Source organism: Thermoascus crustaceus (genome assembly GCF_041956765.1).
Source record: "Thermoascus crustaceus strain CBS 181.67 unplaced genomic scaffold VTN00scaffold_5, whole genome shotgun sequence".
Taxonomy (NCBI): domain Eukaryota; kingdom Fungi; phylum Ascomycota; class Eurotiomycetes; order Eurotiales; family Thermoascaceae; genus Thermoascus; species Thermoascus crustaceus.
The window spans coordinates 583453-603030 of NW_027192531.1; the positions used below are offsets into that span (position 1 = coordinate 583453).

General features: G+C 51.6%; 7 protein-coding genes and 1 non-coding gene across 8 annotated transcripts; 3 read left to right on the forward strand and 5 right to left on the reverse strand.

Annotated features, from left to right (window-relative positions):
* Positions 1-821: 821 nt before the first annotated feature.
* Positions 822-2140, reverse strand: VTN00DRAFT_7787 (uncharacterized protein; the record flags this gene model as incomplete). Its single annotated transcript, XM_069434568.1, has 2 exons — positions 822-1434; positions 1494-2140. The coding sequence occupies 2 exons, from the start codon at positions 2138-2140 to the stop codon at positions 822-824; spliced, it is 1260 nt and encodes a 419-aa protein (XP_069286053.1).
* A 1135-nt stretch (positions 2141-3275) lies between these two features.
* Positions 3276-3644, reverse strand: VTN00DRAFT_7788 (uncharacterized protein; the record flags this gene model as incomplete). The annotated part of the gene is made up of 1 exon (XM_069434569.1): positions 3276-3644. One exon carries the CDS (start codon positions 3642-3644, stop codon positions 3276-3278), a length of 369 nt encoding a protein of 122 aa, XP_069286054.1.
* A 2642-nt stretch (positions 3645-6286) lies between these two features.
* VTN00DRAFT_t151 lies at positions 6287-6368 on the reverse strand. The gene has a single exon. It is a non-coding gene; the product is annotated as a tRNA-Trp (tRNA).
* Positions 6369-7371: 1003 nt separating this feature from the next.
* VTN00DRAFT_7789 (uncharacterized protein) lies at positions 7372-8286 on the forward strand (the record flags this gene model as incomplete). Its single annotated transcript, XM_069434570.1, has 3 exons — positions 7372-7717; positions 7851-7877; positions 7949-8286. The coding sequence occupies 3 exons, from the start codon at positions 7372-7374 to the stop codon at positions 8284-8286; spliced, it is 711 nt and encodes a 236-aa protein (XP_069286055.1).
* Positions 8287-8834: 548 nt separating this feature from the next.
* Positions 8835-10124, forward strand: VTN00DRAFT_7790 (uncharacterized protein; the record flags this gene model as incomplete). The annotated part of the gene is made up of 1 exon (XM_069434572.1): positions 8835-10124. One exon carries the CDS (start codon positions 8835-8837, stop codon positions 10122-10124), a length of 1290 nt encoding a protein of 429 aa, XP_069286056.1.
* Positions 10125-11703: 1579 nt separating this feature from the next.
* VTN00DRAFT_7791 (uncharacterized protein) lies at positions 11704-12645 on the forward strand (the record flags this gene model as incomplete). Its single annotated transcript, XM_069434573.1, has 1 exon — positions 11704-12645. The coding sequence occupies one exon, from the start codon at positions 11704-11706 to the stop codon at positions 12643-12645; it is 942 nt and encodes a 313-aa protein (XP_069286057.1).
* A 429-nt stretch (positions 12646-13074) lies between these two features.
* On the reverse strand, positions 13075-13422 carry VTN00DRAFT_7792 (uncharacterized protein; the record flags this gene model as incomplete). The annotated part of the gene is made up of 1 exon (XM_069434574.1): positions 13075-13422. The coding sequence occupies one exon, from the start codon at positions 13420-13422 to the stop codon at positions 13075-13077; it is 348 nt and encodes a 115-aa protein (XP_069286058.1).
* A 900-nt stretch (positions 13423-14322) lies between these two features.
* VTN00DRAFT_7793 (uncharacterized protein) lies at positions 14323-17911 on the reverse strand (the record flags this gene model as incomplete). The annotated part of the gene is made up of 6 exons (XM_069434575.1): positions 14323-14409; positions 14501-14929; positions 14992-16517; positions 16885-17076; positions 17244-17571; positions 17645-17911. The coding sequence occupies 6 exons, from the start codon at positions 17909-17911 to the stop codon at positions 14323-14325; spliced, it is 2829 nt and encodes a 942-aa protein (XP_069286059.1).
* Between the last annotated feature and the right edge of the window lie 1667 nt (positions 17912-19578).

Sequence of the window (19578 nt, forward strand, 5' to 3'; positions counted from 1 at the left end):
AGCAAGATACAATCCGAACACACATGCACAGTTAATTAGTAAGTACTATCTCAGTGCGCTCACCTAGAACAGTCGATCCGCCAGATACTTTTCCTTCCAACCAACAGACCAGCCAGTTTCAGAGAATAAAGGAAATGTAAACCAAATTGAACCACAAAAAATGACAAGCTGAAGGGATAGCAAAGCAGAACATTAAGATGAACCTCGATCGTGCCATGTTTATTATCAGAACGGAACGATCACAAAAGCAAAATAGCAGATAAGATGAAGACATACAGGAAATTCCAAGTCCATACATGCAGAAAAAACAAACCCAGAGAACGCCGGGCCCAATGCAATGCTAGGTAGATGTGATGTGATGAGAAATTATGATGGCAAGCCAATAGATAGAGGAAATGGAATGAGAGTAGAGGTTTGGTATGGGGGCCGATGAGGTATTATGTGTTTGTAGTGATAGTGTTCTTTTTCAAAATCGACGAGGAGGCATATGGCGGAATGACCTTGAGAGTTTCAGGTATTCAGCGCCGGAAACGCAAGGTATTGGAACGAGAATGTAGATGCGGCCGTGATAGTTTTATCTTTCGGATGATGACGTATGCGCTCGTTCAGAATGTTTGTTTCCAGCGTTTCGAAGTCCGTCGTGATCCCCAATCTATTCAAAGGATTCGCTGTGCGGCGTATTAAGTCCGTCTAGTGAAATTGGAATGCAAACTATAGGTTGAGGCCAGCTCAGCCCGAGTCCAAGAGAGAGGCAAATGAGTGCTCAACGCAGAAAGGACCGACAAGGAATTCGAAGTGCAAATGCTCGAAGAGATCGTCATCTAAGCGAGAGGTCGCCCGATGCGTCCACCCATGTATGAGCCAGCAGCTGAGGCAAGGAACCGCGCCACAAAACCTCCACCGCTGCTGCCATTGCTAGGCGCCATCTTCACCTTCTTGCTTGGCTGCTGCAGATCCTCATGCAGCGGCTTGGCTTCCGGGTTGACGGCCTGAATGTTGACATAGCTGTAGCTCAGAGCAGAACCTGCTGGGCTGCTGCTACCATCTGCAACGAGGACATCATCTCCAACGTTCGATGAACATGTGCTGAGACTTGCTGGGGTACCGCGGGAGCTTGGTGCCAGGCTCGAGGAATGGGAGCTCAGCGAGGTGTAAGTTTCGGCACGAGACAGGCTTGGGACATCTTTGACGGAGGGTGGTGAGATAGACCGGTTGGGGCGGTAAGGTGACGTGCGCAGGCGGTGATAAACATTGTATCGGTCCATATCGTCAGCGGAAGACTGCGGCGAGTCATGAGCGCTGCCACTCGGGTACATATAGCCATGTGGAACACGCTTCGAGACCCCCTGTCGCGTCCTCCGAATCTCACCCCGTATCTCCTGCTTCTGTCTACGAAGACGGCTAGCAAGCGATTCGGCGGATTGCAAACGCCACCTAGGAAATGTATTAGCTCTTTGAATTCCGAGATTCGAGGGTACATGAACGGGACTTACCATTCACGGTGGTGGTTCAGCTCGTCCTCTTCTTCCTGCATCTCATACTTCTTCCGAACCGTGGCGAGGAACGGCTCAAAGTGCTCGAAAAGATCCTTCTCAGTGACGCGAGTATCCCAGTCGAGCAGGAAGAGCAGCTGTCTCTCCATCAGGTTCACTTCTGCCAAGGAGAATCCAAAGCCATCGAAGCCCTTCACCACTGTGTACCTCGCCCAGTGCTTGTTCTTGGGGCTAGAGTCGTTCAGGTTCTTGGCTGCCAGGATGAGAGACGCAAGAAAGATACGGTGCACAGTGCATCGCATCCCCTTTGCTACAGGGGGAAGGCGGGCACGCAGCCGGGCCAGGTAGACCAGGGATGTCATGAGGGTTGGCACCTGGACCTGGGACCGGCTGACGAGAGACGAGATGAAGACCTCCAGAGGGGGCAGCGGAGGCAGGTTGTCTTGCGCGTCCAGCGGAGGCGTGCTGGGCGGCGTCGGCTGGCCATGCTGGTTGACAGATGATGCAGTCACATGTCCTTCACAGTGGATGACTTGGGAAGCCTTCTGAGCCAGGTAAGATATCATCTCCCGCGACACTGGGAGCATCACAAAGTCATTCAGAGCTGCCCTATTCAGGGACAGCATTGCAGAGTCCATTTGGTCCATGATGAGCGAGTGTGTTGCGTTGACGTGGTGTCGGTGCTGGAGTCAAGGACTATGGCGGGCAGAAAGAAGCTTCTTTAAATGCAAATTGTTCAGAGACGTTTTCTTTGTGTTCGTGAGTAATAGAAACTTGCTGAAGGAACCCACCCTGTGCGGGGACAGCACAGTGAATGGATAATGTCGAACAATAGCCTTTGTCCGGTGGTGAGGTGGGAAGAAAAAACAAGGTCGTCAAGCTCCGACAGGCTGTATAGAAAATGAGGCTTTGGTGCGAATTCCCGTCCAGCGGAAAAATCCAATGCCCAAAGAATGCTGAAGGATAGTCGGGGTTGTCGTGTCAACCCGAAAGAGGCGCAATCCCAATCTTATCGATAGATCGAGTAGTCCCGCAGTGGCTGCTTTGCTGGCTGGTGGAGGATTCCGCTTCCCGAGATGCAGATGAGCTAGGGCGTGAGTGGAGGATATAGAACGGGGAGAGACCGACACTACGACGGGTCTGGGAGATATTTATGAAAGATTGAACAGCACAGTTGGACTCTGTGCCTCGTGGAGAGCCATTGGAGGCCTGCTGGCAGGATATATGTACCATCCAAGGGCGTCATCCAGGGCGGCTGGGGGGCGTGGTGTTGGCCAGCGCTGCAAGGACTTGTTGGAGGTGGGGAGAGCCGGCCAGCGCAGGGGGCCGCATGCCTTGAGAAGCAGAACAGGGCGAGCCTTAACGCGCGATTCGAATCCAGGCACTTCTCTGGCGGCGATTCGCCGTCGCGCGGTGGAATGCGAGCCATGGAGGTGTTTCATGACGGCTGGTATTCACGATTCCACGTCGCCGCCAGCTGGTCGTCCAAGAGACTCCGCTGCCCGGCAAAAGCCAATCGTCGGCGGCCCAGGCAGACAGATTGAGACTGGGCTCGACGAACTAACCTGCCCAATCTCCAGACGGTGCGCACAATCATCCGCGACGCTGTCTGACGCGCTGGTGGGCGACCGCGCGCTCTCCTCCATCATGCGAGGAGATCGTGTGGCTAGGGAGTCTCAGCCTGATCGCCTATCCGCTCAGAATCTAATGGTTTAATCGCTGCCCTGCTCCCTGTGAGCAGAACACGCCCAACTTGGCTTTCTAGGGGCTCTCGTGGCCCTGTCATCGCCCTGTAGTCCAGAAGGGATTGTTCGCCATGTTGGACATGCGAACAGCACCCTTGACTTCCCGGCCGTTGGGCCATGGCGAGACGCGCTCCCGGAAAGCTCTGGTGCTCAGGAACAGACCTCGCCCTTCGGACGCGAACCGCTGGATCGAATTGAAACATCCTCCAGGGACACCGTCCTGCTTGGTAGACCAAATTAGGAACCTACCAACAGGACTCCACATCCTGACGGCGGTAGTCGATCGACCTTCCAACGTGCGGCCGCGGATGTCCAGGCGGAAGTTCAAGCGGTGCTCCGCGGGTTGGCGGCACTTGGAACACTCATGCGCTCCCCCAGAGAGCATCAGCCACCGCCAGACGCGCATCCTGCTCCTTCGTCTCTTTTCCTACTCGTCGAACCACCTTCTCATAAACAAGACCGGTTCTGTTGCGTATACCGCCAAGTCTTTGACAAGAGCCAAAACGTGCTTGTCCTGGATACTTGGTGCATCTGCCTAGTTACGCTACATGGCATCCAGTTCATCCTACTCATACCTCACCGTCCTTGGTTAGATGTCTCTGGCCCCCAACAGCCTTGCAGGTGCAATGGAATAGAACGAAAAGCGAGCACCACATGGTCCGCATCCACAGCTGTCAGGCTGTCAGCAAAGTAGGCTAAAAAGCGTCCCTTCATGCTTTGACAAATTGATAGACTGCATCCGCTGCGAGCTCCCGACCGCACGCCCTAGCTAGGCCAATCGGGCCCCTTTACCCTCGCAGGAACAGTAATATATCGTATTATGGAAGCATAGACTTTCAAGGATAGCAAGGATAAGGCGATGTGATAAAATACACGCCGAACAGTCGATCTGAAGACCTGTTTCGTTTCACCTCCTTGTCTCGGCTTTCTAACGACGGGAGCTTGGACTACCCGTTCACCTACTCCGCTGCCTGTGCTGCGACGATAGCAGTTTCGAATATCTTATCCCGTAAGCACTATCTTGAATTCTAATTCCTGCTCGCATTTACGTGTAATCATACTCTGTACTCACTTTAGTTGCAGCCCTACAGTGCTAACGGAACTCCGACGTTCTATAAACAGCAACTCGTGGAGTCCTAGACCGACATTTCATGACTCAAGATGACAAAATATGCGGATCCTTCCCCCTAACAGTCGAGTCCTCAGGCTGCCTGGCGCCAACAGAAACATCCATCACATCCATCTTCCTCTTTGTTCCTGACTCGACGCGGTATCCCTGGTAAGTTTTAAGTACTACTAAGCGCCCACGGCCAGGGTTCCATGTAGGTACCCGCCCAGCGTCCCTGTAAGGCGCTTGCGGACCCGAATAGTCGACAGGACAGAGCTTTTTGCATTAACATTGAAGGATCCTCTTCCCCACACTTTTCATCCGTTGGGGTAATCTTTACGATTTTACCCCTGGTGTTGGTGGTCAGTGCTTTCCGATGATGTCAAGTCACTATTATTCTTAGAAACACGCGAGATGGACCGTTGGCGCTTAAAGTCTGGTCCCTGCCTAGATCGCCGTACCGTTGATCAATGCGATCTTGGTGTCGAAGCTCTCGAACAGCATATCACGATGTATCTCTGTACATCCATAATCAATTTGGAATCGATCGTGGCAATGACAGGACGCGCCACGACACGAGACGATATCTGCATGACGGGCGCATCATCGCCTTAGATTCGCGCACGATCTCGCGATCTCGCGTGAGGTACCGTGTACCACCCCTCGTGCCGCTCTATACGCGCTTGCTCAGTAAGGGACGGGATACACTATTGGGCTCGTACCTGCAGTGTATCTTCTATTTTTCTACCGCCCTGCCGACTATTGTTATTGGGTTCCAGCTGTTTCCATGCTAGGAAGTAGTAGTCCGATTCCCACTATGTTTCTACGTAAGGAAAAACATGTTAGATCGTTCCTTGTACCCAACATCCGACTTCTCTTTGCCGTTGGAGGTTCAATTCGATCCGATTTGAAAGATCTCAGATCGGATTCTTCGAAGGGGCTGTGCCGCGGTGATATCGGAGTCCCCCTCCTGCTCCTTCCTCACGCGCGCCGGCGCGCCTCGCATTGTCATTCCAACACTTCTTTGTTTTAGCTCACCTCGCCCTTGGCTTACGCAGTACTTTTGTTGTATCATGCAAATAACGTCACTCCGTCTCTGCCACTCGAATGGGTGTTCCTGTTATGTTCCGTTTCTGCATTTTGACTTTTAGGTTTTGGTGGCTCGCATTGCTGTTCATGCAGTGGGCAGACTAAGCATTGCGTCAGCATATCTTTCTTTGCTTGTCCTTTGAGGGGTTTTGGCAATGATGACTCGCGACTTTGGGATCTGGCATTTACAATATACGCCGCTCAATAGCATCCCTCGGTATACCATCTGTTGTGATGATGGCAGGATAGATCTTTCTGGCGTAAGAGTGAGTTGGTAGCTGTCATCTTGTTCTATCCTATCACCTCTGCCATCTGCCCAAGGCGCCAACATTATGCACCTACTGTCCATACTTAGTTTACATTCCTCTGCTCATGCAGTCCTTTCCAGTTCATTGCTTGTACGCGGTGTTGTTGACCAGGTTTGCTGGGACTTGTTGCTCCGCAAGCTCTCCCGCACACATATATCTTTTTCGTTACACATGCCGGATGGGTTCGTCTACTAACATGGGATTGCAAGCATCGCCAATGACCTAACACAGATCAAGAGTCTAAGTGGTAAGAGCAAAAGGGAAGTTATCGATGCCCAAAAGGACCTATCAAAGTCACGTCTCTGCCTACAGGTTGAGCGGATATATGTGTAACTGTGCGGGGGCCAAGCAAGATCCATCCTTGTCTAGGGTATCAGAGCCCCTTACTCCCACACTATTGTCGAGATGCCAGGTCTAGGACAAATTCGAATTGAAACAAAAAAATTTTCCCCTCCCCTTTTCTATTTCAATAATTCTCACGAAAAAAGTGTTGGGGGCGAGAACGACAAAAAAGCAAAATGAGAAGGACTCGCCTTCCCCTTCTGAGCCCGGCAGGATTTGAACCAACAACCTTTCGATACCAGTCAAGCTGGAGTCGAACGCGCTACCGTTGCCGGACAGGCCCTTTCGTTGTGGCAATTGGGGGGATCAATTTCTTGAGAGAACTTGTACGAGTAAGTTATGTGCTGGTCGCTCTGCGCGCAACCGCCACACCGCATCTACCAAGTTGCTCCAAATCAGATTGTTGAGAGAGCCACGTGGGAAGTGAGAATAATCATCATGTCACGTGCATGAAACATAAACAATAGAAGCCACTCACGTCCAGACATTTATTACAATGACAGGCTTTGTCTCCACGTGGAACTGCTGACAAAGAGACAGTAACTCCCTTTCCATACAAGAACGTTCAAGTTCGGATGGCTGCATCCCTGCCTGCAGAAAATAATAGTGCCTGGACGGGAAACCTTTCTACATGGAACTCAAATACTGCCAAGGTTCAAGCTGTCCTTTCCGAGCCGGTGACATTCCACAGATTACTGCTGCCCGGGCGTACGTCGTAATTAATGGTTTATTAAACGATCAATCGGATCAGTTCAATAAACCATGGATGCTTTGTTGGCAATGCAGATCTCGCTAGCAGGTTACTGCATAGAACAACAGAAACAGAGATCGGACCACGTGATCGCACATATGTCTTCTGGAGTTCTGGACTCGCCAAAAACCAACCAAAACCCGATTAGATAACTGTAGGACGCGAGAGGAGTAAGCAGCATGTAACCCCATACTCCGGGGAATTGAAGGTCGAGCAGGAGCTTTGAACACATCACATGGACCTCATACGATTTCTAGCGGCGCACTCCCGCGTTCCGCCTTGTAAACTAGCACCTCAACGACATAGAGCCAAGGCCGAACTAACGCGCGGTTGAACGTCCAGCGATCCAGTGGACGGGGTTCCTCGGGCCCCGGGAAACGGAGTGGTCTGTCGCCGGCGAGGGCTTCAAACAATATACGGTGTACAAAATCGTCGTCCATTTATTCTTCCAACCGCTCCCGTCTTCCCTTGCAAGTTTCCGTTGTCTCTTGTCCCTCGCGCATCGGAAACTTCCCTCCCAGCCAGCCAGCCCCCAATGTCTTCCAAGAAGCCCTCCGCGGGCGCGTCGCGCTCCGGTTGCAAATGCCAATGCTTCTCATTCCGCAACCTCACCATCTTTGCGGCCATCCTGGCCGTGCTTTCCGCGTTCTTCGCATACCTTGACACGCGCCTGAATGACTTCTACGTCTTCGACCCGGAGCATCTGCACGACCTCTCGCAGCGGGCGATTGGCGCGCATGGCAATGACACTCGCGCGGTAGTGAATTACATCGTGAGCGAGCTGGACCAGAAGATGGAGGGCAAGTACCTGAGCACGCAGGAGGAATGGGTGTTTAACAATGCGGGTGGTGCCATGGGGGCTATGTATATTATCCATGCTAGTGAGTTTTCCCTGTGTTACCTCTCTTTGTTTTCTCTTTTAGAACTCCGCCGAGGCAGGCGGGCAGAAGATGCCAATGCCTGTCTCAGGATTTCTCAAGGAAGTTTACAGATGGCTAATGGAGCTACCTACAGGTATCACTGAATATCTGATCATCTTCGGTTCGCAATCTCCCCGTTCTTCCTTCCCCCTTTCCCTCGCACAACGCAAACTAACACCATACACCATATAGGCACCGCCCTCGGCACCGAGGGCCACACCGGCCGCCACACCGCTGACGACTACTTCATCATCCTCCAGGGCACCGAGCTGGCCTACTCTCCCGGATCGTTCGAGCCAGAGGTGTACCCACAAGGCAGCGTGCACCACCTCCCCCGCGGCCAGGTCAAGCAGTACAAGATGGACACGTCGTGCTTCGCGCTCGAGTACGCCAGAGGATGGATTCCGCCGATGCTGTTCTTCGGTTACGCGGACACGTTCACGAGCACCTTGGACTTCCCGACCCTGTGGGCCACCACGCGCATCACGGGCCGGGAGATGATCTCGAACTTGTTGAAGGGCAAGCTGTAAATTCTTCGTTCTTTTCTGGAATCGGTGCGGATTGGACATGGCCTAATGGGGCGATCACTGCTCGCTTTTCTCTCTGCTGGCGAAGAGGCCAGTTCTCTGGTCCAAGGCCCCCCCAAGGACAACGGGAACCTGACAATGGCCACTGCCGATACCGATACGGGTATATTATGTATATTATACATAACATCTAGTCATTGTTGAGTATTTACCAAGACGTTGATAAATGAAGCAACGGAATATATAAAATAGCGGAAGCATGTCTGTGTCTATTTTTGGTCCTTTTAAAATGGAACTGCGCTTGGCTGTCTGCTGATGAATATATTGATTCTAAGAGTCAACAAATAAAATACTTTCGAAAAACCTAAACTTCCATCTCCCCGTGGAACGAAAAAGCCAGACAATCGTTTGGAGCACCGACCGGCTGAGATAAGCATGCACGGACCATCTTGGATCCGGGGAACGAGCAAAACCTCCGCCGCCGGCAGGACACAAGAAAATGCAGCCCCTCCATCGCGGCTTCGCCTCCATACACTCACCAGTCCGACACCATGCCTCCGACCCTGTGCTTCAACTGCCAAGCGGCCAGGGCGGTCATCATCAGACCGAAGAACCGCCACAAGCTCTGCAAGCCATGTTTCCTCGAGGTCTTCGAGACTGAGGTTCATGAGACCATCACCTCCTCCGCCCTCTTCCACCGTGGCGAGCGCGTCGCCATCGGCGCCAGCGGTGGGAAGGACAGCACCGTCCTTGCGTCCGTCTTGAAGACCCTGAACGAGCGCTACAACTACGGCCTGGAGTTGATCCTTCTGTCCATCGATGAGGGGATCAAAGGATACCGGGACGACAGCCTGGAGACCGTGAAGCGGAACGCGGTGCAGTATGACATGCCTCTCGAGATTGTCGGATACGATGAACTGTACGGCTGGACGATGGACCAGGTCGTCGCGCAGGTGGGAAAGAAGGGCAACTGCACGTACTGCGGTGTCTTTCGCCGGCAGGCGCTCGACCGCGGCGCTGCCAGGCTGGGAATCAAGCATGTCGTCACGGGCCACAATGCGGACGATGTCGCGGAAACCGTCATGATGAATCTGCTGCGAGGCGATCTGCCCCGTCTCTCGAGAGGAACGAGCATCGTGACCGACTCCGCCGCGTCGGAGATCAAGCGCAGCAAGCCGCTCAAGTACGCCTACGAGAAGGAGATCGTGCTCTACGCGCACCACAAGAAGCTGGATTACTTCAGCACTGAGTGCATCTACTCCCCCGAGGCGTTCAGAGGTAGCGCTAGAACCCTGATCAAGGATCTGGAGAAGATCCGGCCCAGCTCCATCCTCGACATCGTCAAGAGTGGAGAGGACCTGGCGAATCTTGTTCCACCGGAGATCAGCGGGAGCGGCAAGATTATGCCAGGTGCTTCCGTGGCGTCAGCAGATGCGGATGACTACTCGACTGGAGGCTGCGGAAGCCAGAATGGCAGAGCCAGCGGTGGAGAGATGGCTGAGATGGAGAAGAAACTGGCCAATGACGAGGCGGCGCAGTCGAGCGAGGTTGAGATCACGCTTCCAGCAGCTGCCACCGCCACGACTCAACCACCTGTAACCTCTGTCGCAGTCAATAATAGGAAGAAGGAGAAGCACCAGAAGCCACTGAAGTTGCAGACGATGGGCACGTGCGAGCGGTGCGGGTACATCTCCAGCCAGAAGATCTGCAAGGCGTGCACGCTCCTGGAGGGTCTGAACAAGAACAGACCGAAGACGGCTATCGAAGTGGGTGTTGAAGAGGAAGAGAGCAGCACGACGCTCATGAGGCAGATGGAAAGCGTGCAGTTGACTAGTGGATGAAACTTTTGTTACTTCGCTCAAGAAGCATAACATCATGGGTTGATCATTGTCATGAACCTGCCATCATCATCAGATTCTTCACGCCGTGGCCGCGAAGCCGTTCTCAGGGTTTATTGCGCTACGGCAGGGCCCGGTTTATCCAAGACAATGGGGCAGGCTCACACGCTTCGGAGCTAGACCTGACGCTGTGACCGGTACAGGCCAGGTCAACAGACAGACCATTCAGCTCCGGTTGCGAGTCATCAATCACGCAGTGACTCTAGGACACGGCATCACATGCAGGTACTGGGCTCCACATTCACATCTCTACACAGCAGGCTTCATCATTAGCGAAGCTACCCGGAGTCCAGGTCCTGCCCAATCCACGCGACCTGTAATTGAGATCTATGAAAAAATGGATGGGTAGTACCCTGCCTATCTATCTCAGGCAGGTCATCTGAATCAGAGCTCGGAAGAGCGAAATCGATTCTGTCGATTCCCTGTACCACTTCAGTGCAACAGAGAAAAAGCTTAGGGGCATACAGATTAGACAGATAAATAGATTGACTCCTTTCTGGAAAATAGAAGAAGAGAAAAAGATTCCAAGATCTTACTAGGACTTATCTACCTCCCTGAAATGAAATCTGTACATGTAATAGTAATGATAATATATTAATCATTAATCATTCCTTTCCTACTGCTACACCAACTCATCTCCGCGTCGCTTGTGAAGCTAAAGTAGGGTAGGTAGGTTAGGTAGGCACTTATTTCGCCGCTTATTAGGGCACGTATTAGAAAAATAAAGCTTGGGGATATAAAATCGTCCGGTCTCGACGCAGTAAATAGGTTTGTAAGGCAACAGAGGGTTGGCATTGCAGTCTGGTTCCAGATAAAAAAAGAAGCCCACTTCATTACAGTTTACAGTGTACGTTCGAACCGAGATTTCAAAAGTCTGTTTGATCAAATAGTTACATCAATCGACGACGATCATACCCGCTTCAAGAATCCGTATATTCACTATAATAATAGTCTATCGGCTTCTAGACTTTGTAGATATTCGAGATTTCGCATTAGTGGGACGGAACCGGTCTCCTCTCCTCAAACGATGCGCAGCAGCAAGCAAGAGAGCCACAACTATCTACAACCCGGGAGGCCTCCCTCCCATCTTCATTCATTCCCTCACGGCGCGCGGGGCGCGTCTCCCCAAACAAAGGGCTATCACTGAATCCGACTCGGCTAGCCGAGACGTGTCCGCTGGTCCTTATTTCATAAAAAAGTCATCGCCTTTCTTCCTCCCGGCCTGGGTCAGCACGTGCACGGATCTCACTTTCGGCTTGCCGACCACATCCCGAAAGACAGCAATCGGCAAACAAACCCAGATTTATCCTGTGCTGCCTTTGCTCTTTCAGTAAGTGCCTTGATTCATTCATGTCTCTTTGATTTTGGCTGGTTGTGTTTGTTGGTGTTCTTTTTTCTTCAGCCTGCTCTCAGCATGGCCGATCTGAGATCACGAACACAGTCAACAATAGGACCTCGTGAACCAGAACAATTTCTGGATCTCAAAGAAATGCTGACGCGCCATGCAGATAGATCCCCAACAATGACCAGTAAAGGGTCTCGAGGCGGACGCGGTCGTGGAAAAGCCGCTGGCAGGAGTGGATCGTCTGCTAATCCTGGGGCTGCTCCGAGGGTTGGAGAGGAGATTCATGCTTCGTCGTCGACAGACAACGCCTCCGGACCCTCGGACACCAGCACGACAGTAATTGACGTCAATCCTGCCAACCTGAACTGTGCTCAAAGCGCCATATACATGGCTTATCTCAACCAGACTCCCGTCTCGATCACTCAAGTTGGCGGCCATCCTCTGGATTCTGATTCCGCCTCCGATGCAGCAAAGGACGGATTGAAACCTGACGACCAGGATCTCAGTTCCACGGATGCACACACCGCAAATGAGAGCGACAGCGAGAGTTACGAGGAGCCGGCTATAATCATTAGGCTTCGTTCGAATGCTCATCGTACAAATACCTCAACAGGTCAAGGAACTATGGACAACGTCCATGAGAGATGCTGTGACGTGGCACGTAATATGCTACTGCCACGGCAGGTCGCCAACATCTTCCCAGAGAAGAGTTCCCAAGAACTTCGCACCCTGGAGCTGCAAGAGATCGTCATGAGATACGCGAGGATCGTCAAGGGTAATCTGAAGAAGAATATTTTCAAGAACACAAGTCTCTCTTCAGAGAAGGACCCGGTTCCGGAGAGCAGCACGCCGTTACCGTCTGCAGCGACTGGTCCCAACGATGGTCCTGAGATTAGTAGCACCAGTCCGGAAGAGGCGCAGCAGAAAATCAGCCAGATTCTGTCGCGTAAGAAAGCTCGAGTTGAACCTCAGCCTCAAGCTCAAGCTGAAGAGCAGGCGACATCAAAGGTGTCTCGACAGCGTAAACAAGTCCCAAAATTTCCCGCTGAGACACCACAAGAGAGGCGGCCGGCGGCCGACGCCGACGAAACCAAGTCAAAGAGGCAGAAGAAAAACTGAATGAGCTTTCCCCCAGTGTCGAGAGAATACAACAAATTTATATGAAAAAAAGTGAAAGAGAAAAAAAGGTTAAAACGGAAAAATCATATAATATTCACCAGTCACGCCACAGATTGTAGCCTGTCTTCGGTTGTTTGTTCACGAGCAGTCTAGTGCTCCGGAATCCCTTTTCTTTTTCTTCCCATTCGAATATTTCTTGTGTCTCGTGCAAGATTTCGTTTGCGTTGTGACCGGGATGCGTATGTTGGCTGCCTTCCATCCGCAGATCAGTTCGAGGTCTTCAAGGATGAGCGCTTCGTTCCTCACCCTCGTGTCCAGAGCGTTGAGAATAACACAAAGTCTTATTAGACTCGGAAACTATTTCTTTTCTTTTAGGGTTGATAGAAGTAGGGTGGAGTAGGGGTAGTAGGTTGCTGCGATGTCCATTCCTTATTCCTCCTTCTGCCCATTCTGGTGCTCGATCGGCAGATTCAACCCGACCCTCCTAGCCGTCAACCTCACTCTCTCCTCCTGATCCATCTCCATGCCGGGGTTGTATCTCTCCAGCAACGTAGCATACATCCGCTGGGCCCGGGCATACTGGACAAACTGTTCCGCCTCCTGAACGCGCTTGATCAGAGCATTCCCGTCCCCCTCCAGTTGCTGTCCCGCATCGGCGGAGAAATACTTGCGGATATGGAGCTGAAGTGGCGACGGATTGGAGAGCGGGCGGCGGGGCAGCTCGCGGAGGATGGCCCGGTACAGAGAGCGGATTCGGGGTGCCAGAGCTTCAGCCATGATAATTTGTTGGAAACTGCAGGAGTGGGTAGGGGCGTTCAAGGACTGCAGTTTTGAGGCGTCACAGAGCTTTGGCAGGTAAAGGTAAAGCAGAATTGAAGCTCGGCGGACGGGATGTCGGACCTAAGTGCGTTTACCCGGACAAATACGTCACGTGAGATAAGTGTTGGTTGTAGACCTGTAGGTCTGTAGTCTGCTGGGATTCTGTCTTTGCTAGACTAGTCAAATGCATTTGGTACTATTTATTGTTATTATTTGCATCATATTGGTTGTTTTCACACAGTGATAAGGCTAGAACTTCAATACCGAGCACATGCTTTTCTGCATAACTTCATACAAAATGGTCGCATTCAAGAAGTAGTCGATTTTCAAATAATGCAAACAAGGTGTAGTTAATTACAAGCTCTGGTCTATATCATAATCCTCCCATAATATGCCCATAAAACAGTGATGGAAAAAAATTATACTATAGACTTTCAACTCAGAATTCCTTTCAGACGCAGAACACCCACTTAGTCGGGTCAGACTAGCGACAACCGAAACTTGCCCGGTCCATCTCTCTGAACAAGTCAATACAGCTTGAAAGCCGATCGGGAATACTTGCATGATTTAAGTTCGCTGGGTCGGGAACAAGTACAGTACAGCGAAGCGCGCTTTATATACAAGACATGCTTCAAAAATAGGCAAAGACATATATTGATTACTCCCTGACAGTAGAAGGATCACAAGATGGTGGAGCAGTATCGTTAATATATCATAGAAGGCGTATCTGCGTGAAAGGGGTATGAGTTGCGTACAATGGACAAGCGAACAAAGCAGTATTTCTTCGCGTCGTGAAAGATAGACATGGATCGAGCATCCCAAGAGCGCATAAAGCCGAGAGGGAAGGCTACTGGGAAGTTATGACCGCAACCACCCGAACTTTCTGCGTCCTGTTTCGCCGCCGGCAGCAGAGGGCTCAACCTGCATACTGCGTGTATACAGATCCTAAAGCATAATGTCAGCAGGGAATTCCAAAAGAGAAGGATCATGGCGGATAAAATCCAAAAAGGGTTTTTGGAAATGCAGTAGCACTCACCTCTTCATCGTTTGAAAGCTTGGTATCCAGTAGCAGTCGTTGCACCTCCTCGTTCTTTTGGAGGGGAGGGTACGGAGTCCTTTGGCTCCGTTGAATCGCCAAGAGCACCTCGCCCATTATTTCAAATTTCTTCCAATTGATGCGACTTTTGTTTTCCCCAACAAATGTTTTGTTACCTTCTTCCGCGGATACCAAGTCACGGCGGTGGAGCGGGAGGAAAGGGATTCTCTCTGAAAAGGAATTGTCCCAGGCCAAGCGATAGGCAAAGTGACTTTTCTGGGTACCCATGAGGATAACCAGCCTCATGAATTCCTTTTGCACGGGAAGAGGGACGAGCTCTCGAGTCTGGTTTAGTCGATGTACTGGTGTTCCGTTGATGCCCGCTATGACGGCACCAAGGGAATTATAATTGTTCTGTCGACGTAATTTCTGCACAATTGATGCCATATTAGCTGTGTTGCAAGACTCTAAATCCGAATGGCACGACTCACCTGAGCTATGTTCATGAATTTCTCCAAAGCTTTGGCTCGGTGTTTGGGCTTATCCCGAAGTAGAATCATGCTGGCCACCCAAAAGGCCAGATGATTAAACTCCTTGATCATTCGATTCACGTGTTCCAGGCTTTTAATCTTGTCCTTGTCCCCGGATACGCTCACATGACGGACAAGGTCCCTAGGTCGAAACGAGCTGAACATTATCCAGTCGATTCTCGTCAATTCGCGAGCAAAATCCTCGTCGGGAATTTCCATAAACTGCCTCCACTGCATCTTCGTCAACAGATGTTTTGGCGTGAGTTCCAAAGTCCGCGCTTCTCGTTGTGCATTCTCGACAGTCAAAAGGGTCGAAATCGACTGGTTAAAGGCAATACCGGATCTACCAGCGCTTGATGCGTTCGATGAAGTTCCAGACGTTCGAGAGGCGCCATCAGGTGTATCTTCAGTAAGATCTAAAGAGCTCATATTGTAGATTGGGTCTTCCGAGAGAGGGACCGAGAGAGGGCCCTGATTGAGAAGCGTTAACGGGGAGCTCCGTGTAGAAGAATTGAGGAAGGTTTCGAGACTGTCGGGTTCTCCATTATCACCATCACGGAATGGCCAGCCGGTATCGTCATCCTCCATTGTTATTTCGAGATACGAACCGATCTCTTTTGCGGCGAACATGTAGACGTGATTTTTCTCGAGTGACATGACAAACTCGGTCAACCTCTTCCGAGTTTTTGGATAAGCGAAGTCTCCAGGGTATTCAGACACCCATTGCGCGACAACGTTGAGCAGCCTGAGTTGGTCCGCAACGCGCGTTAGCTGGGCCGCCGGGCTCTTCTCAATTGTTTCGAAGCGACTGATCAGAGCATTGAGGAGGGTTGACGGAGCGGCAAATTTGCGATAAAGACACAAGAAAATTGCCGAGAACTTCGAGTCCTGTTTTGACATCGGCAACGAGACAAGACGGTCAACGAGTTCGTCGAAAGTAACCCCGGTCTCACTAGGAGCACCTTCGCCTGTTTTCTCCTTCTTGCGCTTGTGGGTATCTGGACTGGAGAGAGTGCTCCGCGGCTCTTCCGTCTCATCCTCCATATCCAAAAACGTGTTGAAAGAGTCAGACCCGGCGCTGTGGCGCCAGGCTGAGTGGTATCGATGTTGCCTATTTCGATCCCGACTCGGGGAAACATCTGCAACACTAGATGCGGATGGTCTGCGTGCATTCAACCGTCCCCCAGAGGGAGGTGTCTGCGGTCGCACAGGGTGTGAGTTGCTCCGGCCATATCTAGAGATAGGGGCATTGGGAGCCAGATTGGAGTCGTTTGCCTTGTCGAGGGGACGATGGTATCCACCGTTCCCATCGACTCTTTGATCAGAAGCGACGGTTTCGATGGCAGTGGGTTCGGTGGATGTTGCTCCGAGGGTTTCAGAGCTCGTTTGGTTGTGATGCCAATTTTGCGTTACAGGCGATTGAGACGAGATCTCCGTCTGAAAAGAGGGGTTGAAATTACTCCCACTCTGATACGCGCGAGCGACATCTAATAACTGGTCAGCACTGGATGAAAATTCATCGACCTTTGTTGAAGTGCGGCATTCGCAAATTTAACGTCTCGTGTTGCGGCCGCACAACTGTGATCGGCGGTGATGACAGACAGGGGCACGCGAGCACTAGCTCGACCGAGGCGCAAGCCGCGCGAGAAATAGCGCAAACACAGTGGACCACCAAAGGGGCTGGCGGTCTCAAGTTCTGCGTTCATGTGAATTGCCCAGGGACTACCTGTCAGGGAAGGTGACTGAAAGGGGAGCAAGGGGTATAAAAAGGGCCATCATTCAAACGGTCTTGAATTCGACCCGATCTAATGACGATTTTCGAGGGCGGAGCACAGGGTGGATTTTCATGCTTACCTGATGTTCTCGCAATGATAGCTCGCAGGAGTATAGAGATAGATCTCTTTTGCGTTCTGGGGTTATTTGCAGCTGTCTTGTGCACTTCATGCCCTTCGAGAACTTGACTGGGCTGTTCGATAATCGAATGGTACTTAAGATCGCATTTACAAGACGCGCATACGAATGGCAATGCAGACCTAGACAAGGCATCTATAGGGAATATAAATCAGCAGCCGAACGAATGAAACCGAATTCAAGCATCGGGCTTTATGGGCAGATGTGAAAGCTCTACGTAGCGATGGCCCGGGGTAAGTAAAGGCTGAAATGATGCAACCCAGGAGACTACAACATAAGTCCCAAGGACTAGTAGCACTCACCTAGTATTCGATAGCATTCCTTGATGCTTCTTGGAAAAGTTGCATCGTGAAGAACCAGCACTCCATCGACGATCGGTAATGCGTGGTCACCTATTGATTGAGGCCAAACAACTTGTTCGTTGCTGTCGAAGGTGATCTCCTGTAGCGACATTTCTACCAAGCGGACGGAGTAGACAATTCCATCCAATGACATCTTCTTAGTAGAAAAACGCGAAGAAGGTAGATGCTTCATGTCCAGAGCACACTGTATGAAGGTCGATTTCCCTACTCCTCGTGCGCCAATGACAACGAGGTTGACTTGCGGGAGATTTGGTTTTGAGGAAGCAGCCTGCACGTAGATACTGGTCAGCAACAGAACTCCTGTGCACTCCTTTAAAGGTACCATTTCCCCAGGAATGTACCTCATCGTTGCCTTTGGCAGTATGGCCGTGCTTGACAGTGTCCCCACTCGGACTAGGCAGGTGAGCCTCATTTTCCTCGATAGCCGTTGCCTGCATCATCTTCTCCACATTCGCCGCTGCTCTCGGGCGATCCAGCATAGGAAGATCCCCCGCTGGGGCTGAAATTGTGCGATTCTGGAGGCTAGGTCGCTGCGGAAGCACAGCTGGCGGTCCCTGGGCTTTGTCACTGGATGACCGCGCCCGCCTGGCTTGTTGTTGAGACGCCATAGTGAAACGACTTCTCGCGAAATATCAGATTGGTAAACAAAACGTCAAGGGAAATAGCACGACGTCAGACAGCGCCTGCTCCGGCCCCTAGGTAAGCAATTGAGACAGGCACAGCAATCCATCCATTGTCGCTCAGGACGAGGAGGGGCAGTCGAAGAGAACAGCTCGTTGGTATCGTCCTCCTTTCTTGGGAGAACTTCGCGGCAAAAAGGAGCTGGAGCAAGTGTATATGGCGAATTGGCAGTGCGGCGTGCCCGTCAACGTCTTCTGGTCGTCGAGGGAGATGGTCTCCTGTGAAGTAGATGGCGGACCAGTTCCGATTAGACCATAGGAGAGGCAAGCTGCATTCCCGAAACGGCGGAGAAGGGTAGAGACAGAGCAGCAAACGGGGCGGCGTCGATCTGGGGTAAATATGCGGACGACTACTCCGCGTAGAAGAGCTCACGAGAGTATCTGAACCGAAAGGGGTCAGGCTGGCCTTTTCAGGGTGTTTCGACTCCGCGATTTACGTGTGCGCCGGTACTCCATCGATGAGTTAGGGCCTCTCGACTCGTCACGGCGACGTGTGGAGTCGCGAAGTGGGCTGTACGGAGCCAGCCGGTACGAATAGCTGTAGATCCCGGTAAGCTGTAGCTAACACCACCAGTCAACAGAAGCTCAACAACGGCCGTGGATTGGACGATACAGTGCCGTGGTCGAGCTAGGACATTATCCAAGTCCAACAGTCGCGTCCTTGCGCTCGTTCCGCGCAGGGCCAGCCCTTCCCAGCACGCGCCGTGCCGTGAAAGCCTCCGTCACCGAGAACTATCGCTTCAGTGGGCCACAGTCCGGGGGCGTTCCTCACATTCTGATCTTGCTGTAGATCGGAGTTCCATGCACAACCACTGGACGATGTGTGTTCTGTGGAGGATCCAATACCTCACCAGAACTGATCACAGCTTCTAGCATTCGCTGACTACATGCTATCTTTTCACATCACCCTTATGAGGCCTACCAACAGCGCTCGAAGGTCGTGGTCGACCGTTGGTCCGCTCCCGACATACTCCTGAGGAGCTCCGTACACTGACCGCATTCACCCTGCGACCGCAAATCCTGACAGTTTACATGTTAAGTGTTTACCTCCACTGCGCAGTCTCCAACCTGCATGCGACGGACCGCCATATCCAGGCTTCTGTCCTCCACTCGGCTTCCTTCGCCGAGGGCAGTGGCGAGTCATGGTTAACGGCTCTACTCAGTGAAGTAACGAGTCACAAGATATATGCAAGCACACGGGTCACTTTTGTCTTTAAAGCAGACTCCTCCCCTTTCATTATGCCTCCTAGTACGGATCTCTATTACTCGCACGGAGAGAATACCGCGCTGCAAGGCGTCACAAATGCAGGAATCACGCGTCACACCCCGGCCGCGTGTGGACTTGTCACAGTTCCATCACCTACGCCCCTTTGAGCTTTGAGACAGCCGAGAAAGTTGACAGCTCTACAGCCTTGTAATAAATTGCAGTTACTTTATAAAGAAAGTGGCTAATCACAATACGCATTGGAAAAACTCCTGAGACCGACCTTTTGGAGTATTGAGTAAAGGCTCCGTTCAGCAGTCGCTTGTGATCCTAATAAATAAAGTGTCCTTAAAGAGTTGCGTAGGAGCTAATAATACGCTGGAAAGGTCCA